The sequence below is a fragment of the Siphateles boraxobius genome, unplaced genomic scaffold (assembly GCF_051911475.1).
Source record: "Siphateles boraxobius isolate OS27281-9 unplaced genomic scaffold, OSU_SipBor_1 49, whole genome shotgun sequence".
NCBI classification, from domain to species: Eukaryota; Metazoa; Chordata; class Actinopteri; order Cypriniformes; family Leuciscidae; genus Siphateles; species Siphateles boraxobius.
In genome coordinates, this window is record NW_027509130.1 from 4,481,788 (window position 1) to 4,494,516 (window position 12,729).

Here is a 12,729-nt window from a genome sequence, read left to right on the forward strand (position 1 = left end):
GAGTGAATTGAGTCATTGATGAACATCTACAGAAGTTTTTATTGAGAATTAGCAGAGGTTTAACTCTGTTTCATTTGAAGTCACCATAACAGTGATTAGTGTTTCCTTAATTTAAACTCTTAACTCTCATTACATCTTTTGTGTTTTTTTGGCTGCGGTGACATTGTGGTTGTTAAACACATTTGCAACAGCAAAGAAAGCTGATGTGAAATGAGACCAGTCTGTGAAACTGTCTTTGAGTTGCTTAGCAATTGCATTGAAATAAACTTGAGTTTTTATGCATCCTTAGAGTGTTTATTTGGTCCAGAAACAGTATAAATTATATATAAATGAGGCCATAAATGATGTTGAAAATATGTCCACAATGGCCACATTTGAACTAGTTTTTAACATTGTACGAAGAGGGTCCATGAACGTTTATATCAGGCGTGCAGAACACGTCAAAAAAAGACGTCATAAAAACGTTCATTCTGGTGTAAGGAACTCAGCTTTTTGGAAATATTAATAATCAATAATATCTTGTTATTATTAATTATAAATATTTGGGTCAGTTAATTGGATTAACTTGATGTGGCTGAATTAATATTACAATCAATTAATCAGTTCGTCCAAAGAACTATTTTGATTATAAATTTATTCTAAGAAAAGGGTATCTTCCATGGCCACAGAAGAATAATTATTTCTTCGCCTGTACAGCACTTTGAGCCAGTAGCAAAAACCGTGATCGTAAAGTGACTTGTATTGCAAACAAAACAGAACCAAATACATATTATGTACAAGTTTTATTAACTAAATATAGATATTTATATGAATATAAATAAACTAAACAACATACACACATGAATACATAAATAGGTTAGTGATAGGATGAAATTGGAAACCGGAAGAGGGTCTATGAGGAGAACCATCAGAATTTCATTTTCACATTTCATTGAATTGAATACTTGCATTTGTAATGGGAACAATTCTTGAAGTTGTTGAAAATTGAAGTTGTTGATGGTTCCGGCAGCGTCAAGTGGAAGTTGGTTGAGTGTTCTCTTTCTCCAGGAACGCATGATTGGTTTGGTCAAGGCCTGGGACTCTGTTGAGGCCACGCCGAGCACCCAGGAGAAGTGAGGAAGTCAAAAGGATGGGTGATTGGAGTCGTTGTTGGTTGGAGTCTTTGTTCCAAAACTCCTGAGATTGTCCTTGGTTCTTTGTGAGAGAGTTTTCTCTCTCCTGCCTGATCTGGTTGGGATCCAGGCCTGCTGGGAGGCCTCTGAACCCCCATGGAGGGGGGAGGGGGGGGGGGGGGGGTTTCCCCGTATCACCCGAAACAGTGTTGCGGCTGGATGAAAGAACTAAGAGAGGGCGGTCTATGTTGCCAGCCTCTGATATACCCTGAGAGAGAACCAACCCCTATGGTTTGAATGGACCTATCAGTAAGGTGACCTGTCCGAGAGGGGAAGCGGCTCTTAGTTGATTTATGGTCTTTGTCCCCAGCATGCTTAGACTGTTCATTCAAGCTCAAATAGACATAACAAATTCACATTGCATTCTAAGAGAAGGTGATGTACATCAAAGTGTGTGTCATTAAATGAGAATTAATTTGGTAGGAAGCATGATACAGGTGAGGTTACATTGATCGTTAGTTGGTTGTATACCAGGATACATACCATAATATATACCTAATAATACACGAGACAATAAACCATTTACACTGTTTCTTTCACAGTTTTATGCATGTTCATTTATAGATCAGTTAGTCTATGATTAATGCAGCAAAGTCTGTTTTAAAGAGGGTTTCTGTTTCATAGTCTCTTTCTTTGAGTATGTGGCCACATTCCTCGGAGGTCGTAAAATCTCCTTATCATGCCCTGTAACATGACACTGTTTCTGCCCTTGTGTTTGTTCATTTGGGCTGTGTGAGGAGTTTCATAAACCTTTGTGTATAATGAATAATTAGTATGTGTCTGATTGGTGAATACCCTACAGATCCCCCCTTTCGATCGTTGTTGTCCCCCTTAAGGACAACCATGATCGAAGTTGAAAGTGCCGAGAGATCAGACACACCTTTGTCATAGAAGGCTGGAAGGCCATGGTGGCCTCTGGTTGCTCGCGTCTTCTGGAGTGGTGGTCGTTCCACGGCGGTTGATGTGGACAGTAGCCCAGTACAGGTCTCTGCAGCAGGTGTTGGGGCAGAAGGTGCCTTGACTGGGTATCACCTGTCATACTGGAGTTAGGGTGAAATTGTGGTTCTTGAAGAAGGATGAGGTTTCCAGCTTTGATTCAGGTTTGGCCTCAGCAGGGCAGCGTGTGTCTTGGATCAGAGACTGCAGACCAGCTGAGTTTGAGTAAAGTCATTCTGGAAGACCGTAAACAGCTGTTTCATGGAGTTCACTGTCTGGTTCAGCCGAACGCTGTGGGTGTTGAGAATTACCACAGTTCCCTTCGATGTCTTGCCGATGGACGGCAGGGAGGCACTCTGTGTTGTGAGTTGCCCTTTTAGCTGTGGGATTTCAGTTTGAATTTCAGCCACACGTTGTCTCACGGTGGCTAGGTTCAGTGCGTTGACACTGGACATGCCAATGTTAACAGAGTTCCGACGGCCGTGGCGGTTGTGTCCATCTGGCTCTGCTTGTGTGACAGTTTTTTTTTTCAAGTTGGTTGAGCATGTGTTCGACATTGGCCTCAGCGTGGGCGAGGGAGTGGAGTCGAACATACACTCTCTAGGTGTGGGTCCTGCAGTTGGTGATAAGGAGTCCCGGTTGTTCCTTCGGGACGCTGCCTGATACCGGACCTGGTGAGATGACCGACTGCGGCTGTCCTCTGGTTGGCTGGAGGCACAGGAAGACTAACCACAGCAGCATCCTGGAACAGACAAAGGGGAGAGGGAGAGAGAAAGGGAGGAAAGATCTCAGCGACTGTCGTCCTTTGTTGGCTAGGACAGTCTTTCTGCTTCGAGGACGCCGGTATGCCACTTGCTTCGGTGTTCTGGTGCTGCGGTGTGCAGCACATGCTGCGTCATGGGCATACACTGGCATGAACCCCCCTTTTGCACTGTGGCACCACAAGCTTTGGCGCAGCGATGTCATCAGGTGCATAACACAGAGTGTTGTCCTGTGCACGCAGCGTGTGCTTGTTGATTTCAGTTGTCTGGGGCACCGGTTGTCGGTGGGTGCAGACGGCGTTCGTGGGTGGTTGGAGGGGTTAGAGGTGGTTTCTCATAGTGTCCATTGGTTTGTCATAGTCTTTGGTAAGCTGGAAGGTTGGGGTCAGGTTAAGCAGAGGCTCTGTGACATTTTGGCACACTTGTGGTGAGAGACAAATTCATGACCCTAAAAGTTCAGAACCACTGTTTAATGGGTTCGCTAGATATGTAGCATAAAGTTAGGTGTTTCATGTGTATCTAGCTAGTGATGTGTCTCTTGTATCTTTATCATCTTAGCTGTGGATGTTAGGAGGCTAAGACTTGTGTGGTTCCTAGAGTATTTCCTGGAAAGGGCATAGCCGAGATGAAATAAATGACTTAAGATGGTTCTTATGACTAAATTATTTCTCTGGACTTAAATGGTGGTTCACTGCGGCTTGACGAAGTGAAGGATAGGAGGAAAAGGGACAGCTTTCCTATTCAAATTATGCTTATTATCAATCCTCAGGACTATAGTTATGCCCTAGTAATTGTTGAAATTACTTGTGTTGCAGGGTCACAAAAATGAGTGCACTTGTTGAAAATAAACACAATCACAAATAAAGGTGTCTCTGTTTCCTTTCTGGGCCCAATGGGAAATAGAACCACATTCGAACAAGAGAGGAAATGGAATTAAATCATATAGATGACCGAATAGACAAGGGAATAGCTGACTGCTATTATTATCAAAGTGGAAATAAAAAAAAAAAATAAAAAAAAAATAAAGTAAGTAATCAAAACAGCGGTAATGATCTGAAATTGAGAATAATCAATAGCACTAGTGACTAACCTTTAGATTTGCCTGGACCAACACTCCCTAGTGGGTCACAGCTGTTGCGTGTTTAAGACCACACCGTGTGTGTCCCTCCAAAGGTTTAGTCAATATGCTGATGAAAATTCTCATAACTATAATAATTCTTCTCTAGCTACACAGCTTACATGTAATTAAACTTGGGTTTAATTCACATGGCATCTGCAAATTTAGCCTACAGCGCTCAGCAAGGACTATGCCTAAACTAGTGAAGGTGAAATTCAGCTGAGAAGAATTGAAAGTAAGGAAAGAGAAAAATTAGAAACCCTAAATGGGGTTAAAGAAAGTATTTTAGAATACTTTGCGCTGTATACATAAAAGCTGTAATTAAGGCTTCAAGTAAATGATGCTAACCGCTAACTGTAGAAGTTATTATGTAGCTTAGCCTAAGCTGGATGGATGCTAGGTTAGCTTAGCTTAGCCTAAGCTGGATGGACGCTAGGTTAAGTTAGCTTAGCCACCTAGGCTGGTTTGTTTACAAAATGATGTCACGAGTTAGCACTTCCTGTGACAAGTCGTTGTCATGGGAACCAGTGCATGTCAGAACAATTCAACAGTACCTGAAGAATGTCTACACATTTTACTGAGTTATGCATGTTTAAACGGGTTAAAAGGGGGCGCCTATACTTTAAGTCTTTCAAGAACTTGATGTTACATTCAGTAAAATGCTAATGTGTTTTGGCATTTGCTAATTTTACTCATGGAACTCTTCTCTTTACTTTACACAACTTATTCTATTTGTTTACAAAGTAAGGAAATAGATTTGCTGTAAGTCAAAGCTTGTGTAAGCCTATATAGTTACGTCCCTCTCATGCATAAATGCTGACTTTTCAGCGAGTGAACAGTTTTGATCGCTAGGTAGCTCTCTGCTTGTGGATGCAGCTAAAAATTTAGGTGAATTACATCAATCTAACAATAATTTGTAAGGCCTTTACATTGTAGAAAGGGGAGCATCACCCAGGTCTACGTATATATAACACTGTCCTGAGCTTTCTTTTTCAGAAACAGGTTTAGCAATACTGCAATTTGGATTTCTTTAACCAAAGCAGGATAGATATCGGTACAGTTTACAAGCTGCTGAGATGAGATTCCTTTGTCAAACAGACTTACGCTTTAATGCTGAACTTACTGATACCAGTTGGAAATCTAAGACTCTTTCACTTACAGTAGAGATGTCAATTCCCCATATCGTTTTATCTGCATTTAGACAAGCCAGCAACCAGTGATCAAAATGCGTATCGCATGTTGTGTTCCAGTTGGACCGCAATGGTCAAATGCACGCCTGTAGGTTAACAGTAGTTTAAAACTCAGGTGGTTTTCCTACACTATGGCGTCAAGGTATAAGCTATTTGGAGCTAGTGTTTCCTGTAACCCTTCATTGTCATGGAAACTAATGTAGCAGTGCCAATTCAACCAGCATGTAGCAAATGTTTGTTTCAAAAGAGTTGTGCATAGTCTGTTGGCAGGTGAGGCTTACACGTCCATTCAAGATTTTCTTTATATCAGTAAAATCCTATTTTTACTAATGCAGAGTCTTGCTACTCTTTGAGCACCCATTTTCATCTACTTTAAAAGTTTTATGTCCTATGCTGACCAGGGACTTTTTAGCAGAGTCTTGCATTGTGTTCATGCTGTGTGGCTTCTGGTTTTGCAGTTCAGGATCAATGGGGTCTTAGGAACCCTTTCTGGGGAGGCCTTCTGTGTTAGAGGCCTTCCGCATCAGGTCACACATCGTTGAGTGGGCATTGCGTGGGGGCAGGTGAAAATATGGTGACTAACTGGTTATGGAGGAAAAGTTTCTTGAAGCTGGTGTCCTCCTCCGTCACAGGTTCGTTGTAAGTTCCACAGACAACTCGTTCGGAGTCGGTGGTGGTAGCACAAGGCTTTCTAGGTCTGTCCTGCTTGGTGTCTGGGCAGGGCCCAGCTGGGCTGGATGTGTCCAGATCAGATGGAGTCTGTCTCGGTGTGCCATACCGGTTGGAGACTGCAGGTGAAAATCAATGTCTCGTAGATTGGCAGGGATGTTTCTGACCTTTCACTTGAGATTGTTGAGTGTCACTTCATGTGCCATTTCAGGGTTTGTCTGATTTACCTTTCCCTCCTGCAGCTGCAGGGGCTCTCAGGGCACTGTCTGGTGAAGTGTTAAGCCGAGGGCTTTGGCTCCTCCCCCCTTTGTGCAGGGCTGGGGAAGCTTACGCTGCTAATGTGAAGGTCAGCAGGGTCCATCTTTCTTGTGTGGTCCATTTGTAGTGGGTTGGACTGTTGCAGCTCTCTTTGGACCACATGGAGTGCGTCAATAATGTTACAGCATCGCTAAGTCAGTGTTCGGACTTCCGCTGCACATTGATGGCTTTAGCTCTCTTTGAGTTCAACCATTTCTTTAAGTTCTTTGAGTGAAACAGTTCTTTACCCGTCGGTTTGCAGGTGCTCAGAGCTGTCGTCCGCCTGAAAACTGATGATCTCTTTCAGTTGCTCTGCTCTGTCAGGGTCCTTGCATCTGTCCTGTGCCTTCTCCCGTTGAGCAGCGTTCGTTCTCTGTGGAGTCCTGTGGCTGGCAGCGTTAGTTCATTTACCTCCTGTTTGAGGCCTGCGGGAGCATGGCCAAGGAGAAGAGAATGCTGGTCAGCTCTTGGTGGCTCAGGCTGGGTGTCAGACATCTGCTTTCGTTGTTGCCTAACTGTTCCTTCCTCTGCCGTGGCAGGTCGTTGCCTGCTTCAGGCTGAAGGATGTCCATGACACTGCTCTGCCGGGTCTTCAGGTGGTCCTGGTGGCAGGGCTGGGTGTCTGAGGCCTACTGGCACACTTGTGGGAACACGAGAGAGAAATGGCAAAGGCAAATGCAAGTTTCTACAGAGGTGGTGAGCTATCTGTGTGGGAGAATGGCTATGTGGAGCAGCTAAAATTTAGTGTTGGTGAGCACACACAACAAAAAAAAAAGGTTTTGAGTATCTTAGTTGACGTGCTTTAAGCAGCATCGACTGATGACTGGGCTCTTACATGTCATAACCTATTACTCAAAAATGCTGATGGTTCTTCTCACATGTTGTGCCACGAGAGTAACAGATAGAGCAAAAACAAAATAAAACAATAGGATGAAACCAGAAAAGAAGAGGAAGAAAGGAGTGTTTTACCTATTTAGGTTTATCTAGGAGACACAGGTAAACAGGAGTCACTTATGGGTTATGCTGCTGTTAGACTAAGCTACCAGGGACACATCAGACATCTCAAGGTCCAAAAGAAGAAGAAGAAACAATGGGAAGTGTTTCCAGTTCTGTCTGGGGCCTACTGTGTGTTTGTGTTTAGCCGTACTTCATGTACTTAGCTTGGTGCTAAGGAGTGAGGATGGGTAAAACACAGACAGGAAGTAGGATATTAATGACCTGTGTAACTCTCTATGGAAACAACAGTCGCTAGATATTGTAATCCTATAGAGAGAGAGAAGATGAGGATAGTGACTAGTGATCTAAAATAAGGTAAAGGTAAAGTTAGAACGTCCTTATAGCTCTAAGAAAACTAAAAGCAAAGGGAAGCGTATCAAGTAATTTAATTAAATTTCAAATTTAGTTAAGCCCTTTTTTTTTTCTTTAGCTGAATATAAGAATTCAGGCTGAAACAAAAGTAAATAACTGAAATTGAAATAAAATCAAAAAAAATAATTATGTAAACATTGTGTGTTCTCATAGCTCTGGTAACTAGAGGGGAACTTGACTAAGCAAATTGATTTAATTAAATTCCCAATTTAATTAAATTCAATTTAACTGAATAGGACTATTCAGGCTCAACAGGTGTAAATACACCAAATAAAATAGGGGTAGATTTAAGTAAAAATAAAAGAAACACAAATAAAAACCCAAAGTATCTGGGTTTCAATCTGAAACCAAGAGGAAGGGGTCGAGAGAGAGAAAGAGAGAGAGAAGAGGGTGGTTTAACACTCTTATGAGACGTGCTTCGAGAAGCTCTGACGCCAGGGTGAATCATTCGTCTCAAGTCATTCGGAGTGTATCACTGCTAAGGTCACGTGATTTTATTAAACTGGGCTTCGTTACGCGTCATAGCTGTTTCGAAATTGTTTTAAATTTCAACGGTTCGTGAACCATTGTGTATCTGGTCTCTATGTGATCTCGTATCACTTTATAGATTCGTACACATTTAATGACGCATTTGATAAAGGGTCTGATTGACTTTCAAGTCAAGCTTTCATAAAACGAGCCCTACGGTTTACTAAGATATTGTGCCTTGAAAGACACCTCATATTAAACGATATTAGGTAGCTCGCGGATTGCCATTACCTGATTACATTTTTTTTTTTGATAAAACCTTTGCGATTGGTTTGTAAAAGGTGTTCAGTTGATTTGAGTTTCCGCTACACTTCCACTGTTTTGACCAGCAGGGGTCGCCAGCGAGGGCGTTTCAAACAAAGAATCATTTGTGACGCAGTTGACTCCTTTTGATTCAAAGCCTCGAAGAGCTTTGACTCTCATTACTCGTGTTCAAATCACTCGGTTCAAATCACGCAAAATCTATAGTCTTTGGTTTAAGGTTACACTTTACGCTCTAACGTGTCTAAGTTTTAGGCGGTGCTAGAACTATCACTCGAGGTAGAGGGTTTTACTTGTAAGTTATGCGTGCAAGTTAGGATTGAGGGAGCTATTGGCTACAACCGTCGCTTGTTTACACGAGGGTCTGTGAGATTGGTGCTGTTGTCAGAAAAACTAGATAGGAACGCCTGCTCGCGTTCTGGACACAATGCCAGCTGTGCTGACAGTTTGCACTGAGTCTCTCACTTAGACACGACGTTGCGTGTGAGTGACTGTTTTTTAACAAATCAAAACAGCACTGTTCTTTCACAGACAATGGCAAATTACTAGTTAGCTTAGGCTAGAATTTATACCACTAATCCGACGCGATTGTTTCAAATGAGCGCTTCAGCGGTTTAAAATGAATACAATGACGTAACGAACAACAAGGCCTTGATTGGTGACTGAGGAGCATCGCTCAGATCACCTTCAAAATGCTGAGAATGGAGTTTTCTTCGTCCATAATCAGATTAATTTGTTCTGGTACCATTTACGCGCGGTTGATCTGAGATTTCTTCGTCAGAGAAGGCTTAACGTACCCTCGACTTCTATCTGAAATTAGGATTTCTTCGCTAATATCAGGAGTTTCTTATCGTACGATTTAAATATGCATTATAGCATTTGAGAAACTTTCTGCCCTTCGTAGGAAGGCATATTCTGGCTATAGTTTTGCTGATTTCAGATGCTTGTGCGTGCATGTATGAGATGTTAATAAAAACTTATGGGACAACATATGATTGATTACTGTCTGCTTGCATACAATGTTTAATACGATGCCTGCATTCTCCACCATTTTCTAAGGAACTCAGCTTTTTGGAAATATTAATAATCAATAATATCTTGTTATTATTAATTATAAATATTTGGGTCAGTTAATTGGATTAACTTGATGTGGCTGAATTAATATTACAATCAATTAATCAGTTCGTCCAAAGAACTATTTTGATTATTAATTTATTCTAAGAAAAGGGTATCTTCCATGGCCACAGAAGAATAATTATTTCTTCGCCTGTACAGCACTTTGAGCCAGTAGCAAAAACCGTGATCGTAAAGTGACTTGTATTGCAAACAAAACAGAACCAAATACATATTATGTACAAGTTTTATTAACTAAATATAGATATTTATATGAATATAAATAAACTAAACAACATACACACATGAATACATAAATAGGTTAGTGATAGGATGAAATTGGAAACCGGAAGAGGGTCTATGAGGAGAACCATCAGAATTTCATTTTCACATTTCATTGAATTGAATACTTGCATTTGTAATGGGAACAATTCTTGAAGTTGTTGAAAATTGAAGTCGTTGATGGTTCCGGCAGCGTCAAGTGGAAGTTGGTTGAGCGTTCTCTTTCTCCAGGAACGCATGATTGGTTTGGTCAAGGCCTGGGACTCTGTTGAGGCCACGCCGAGCACCCAGGAGAAGTGAGGAAGTCAAAAGGATGGGTGATTGGAGTCGTTGTTGGTTGGAGTCTTTGTTCCAAAACTCCTGAGATTGTCCTTGGTTCTTTGTGAGAGAGTTTTCTCTCTCCTGCCTGATCTGGTTGGGATCCAGGCCTGCTGGGAGGCCTCTGAACCCCCATGGAGGGGGGAGGGGGGGGGGGGTTTCCCCGTATCACCCGAAACAGTGTTGCGGCTGGATGAAAGAACTAAGAGAGGGCGGTCTATGTTGCCAGCCTCTGATATACCCTGAGAGAGAACCAACCCCTATGGTTTGAATGGACCTATCAGTAAGGTGACCTGTCCGAGAGGGGAAGCGGCTCTTAGTTGATTTATGGTCTTTGTCCCCAGCATGCTTAGACTGTTCATTCAAGCTCAAATAGACATAACAAATTCACATTGCATTCTAAGAGAAGGTGATGTACATCAAAGTGTGTGTCATTAAATGAGAATTAATTTGGTAGGAAGCATGATACAGGTGAGGTTACATTGATCGTTAGTTGGTTGTATACCAGGATACATACCATAATATATACCTAATAATACACGAGACAATAAACCATTTACACTGTTTCTTTCACAGTTTTATGCATGTTCATTTATAGATCAGTTAGTCTATGATTAATGCAGCAAAGTCTGTTTTAAAGAGGGTTTCTGTTTCATAGTCTCTTTCTTTGAGTATGTGGCCACATTCCTCGGAGGTCGTAAAATCTCCTTATCATGCCCTGTAACATGACACTGTTTCTGCCCTTGTGTTTGTTCATTTGGGCTGTGTGAGGAGTTTCATAAACCTTTGTGTATAATGAATAATTAGTATGTGTCTGATTGGTGAATACCCTACACTGGCTTCTCAGTGGATGTCTTTTCAACGTTCGACTTTTGTGACAAAGACGTTGAAAAGACATATTTTAGACATCATTTTGCTCAGTGGGTCAGAAATGCATCACTCATTTACAATTAGTCCAAAATGACCTAAGCTATGGAATAGCCTACCGGCTTAAATTAGATCTGTCCAAACTTTGTCAATTTTTAAATCTACTTTGAAAACGCATTTCTTCTCAATAGCTTTTAATATATCTTGATATGTGTGTTTTATGTTTATATTTTTATTTGTATTGTTTGTCTTTTTGGCCTTGTTAAGCACTTTGGTCAACACCAGTTGTTTTTAAATGTGCTATACAAATTGTATTGTATTGTATTGTAATTTAATATTTTTAACTCTTCTAGAACGCTGCCTTTGTACTTTCACATTGTTTATTTTCTATTGTAATTCCCATTCATGATCCACAGCTGAGAAATTGTTGTTTGATTCCAATAATTCACAGAAACATGAAAATGTTCTTTTGTTTCTTTCACAGACTTGAACTCTCAACTCAATGGGAAGAAATGTTACTCTTGTAACTTGGAAAGCTGCTCACAGAAAGTAAATTGTATGAAGAATGAGAATCACTGCTTTACTGCAAACGGTAAGAAGTTAGTGATGGATGAAGAAAATTAAATAGTAGTTTATTCTGTTTTGCCATCAAATATGATTTATGTCTATATATTGGACACTTTACTTTATTCAATGATTCCAGACAAGACAAAGCCAGTTTAAATGTGTAGCTACGACACTTCAGGTTGTCTTCCGTTAATGATTCAACTTCTGTTTTTTTACAGATTTTTTTCCACCCTCATCAATGATTATGAAAGGATGTGCATCTGAATTTGCATGCGGGTTGTCAAGACACATGTTACCACCTCATGCTAATGTCACATGTTGTGAGGGGAATCTGTGTAACGCTGTACAGAGAATCTCTCAGAGCTTCTTGTTTCTCTGCTGTTCTCTGATATTTTACTTTCTCCTGAACTGATGTCAGATTCTACAGAAAGACCCCACAGCAGCCACATTACCACGCTTTTTTCACTTAACCATGAAAATACACTGAACATAATTTTTATTTATAAGAGTTTAAGAATTTGGGGGTTCAACTTTTGACACACCAAATTCAACTTTTGCGGCAGATAAAAATGTCAAAATAAAAGTCTTTAGACAGTCAATAGCAGAATCAAGATAGCCTACAGGTGAAACTCGAAAAATAAGAATATCCTGTATAAGTTTGTGTATTTCAGTAATTCAAATTAAAAGGTGAAACTAACATAACTAGATACATATGCATGATTATACTTTTCAGAGGACCGACATTTCTGTATTTAATATCCTTCTTTTATTGATTTCATGTAATATTCTAATTTTCTGAGACTTTGAATTTGGGGTTTCATAAGCTGTAAGCCATAACCATCAAAATTATAACTTGTGCCCGATATTCAAATTTTTCGAGTTTCACCTGTATATTTCTCAAAGAAAAATAGAAATAAATCAGTAATAAAATAAGGATTTATTTTAAATAAAGCCAAATAAATAAGCTTAGAGTGAAGCTTCGCCAGCTTCACTCGAGTCACTCACCGACGGACAGCGGCCGCCGTCCGCCGTCCGCCGCCGCTTCCGCCATTGATGACGACGAGATAGCTGCATCTGTAGAGAAAGCCAGCTGCTATATCCTGGCGTCGGACAGTGAGGATTGGGCGAGCCCTGTGGACCTCCCCCCTCTGCTCGCGAGTCGTCAGGGAAGCGGGCCAGCATCGAATCCGAGCTGATACATCTGCTCTCACAGGCCGCGGCGAGTCTCGGCCTTGAGTGGAAGGCACCAGCGCAGCCCGCGCACAACCGGCTGGACGGGTGTT

The 12,729-nt window shown here is 41.2% G+C and overlaps 1 protein-coding gene across 1 annotated transcript in view; it reads left to right on the top strand.

Moving 5' to 3' along the window:
* LOC143710920 (phospholipase A2 inhibitor gamma subunit B) overlaps positions 1–11,985 on the top strand; it is a 51,943-nt gene extending 39,958 nt beyond the window's left edge. Inside the window, exons 4-5 of the mRNA XM_077202163.1 lie at positions 11,364–11,471; positions 11,665–11,985. Coding sequence (XP_077058278.1) covers positions 11,364–11,471; positions 11,665–11,858 — 302 coding nt within the window. The 3' untranslated portion in view covers positions 11,859–11,985. The remainder of the gene's footprint in view (positions 1–11,363; positions 11,472–11,664) is intronic.
* The last annotated feature ends 744 nt before the right edge of the window (positions 11,986–12,729 follow it).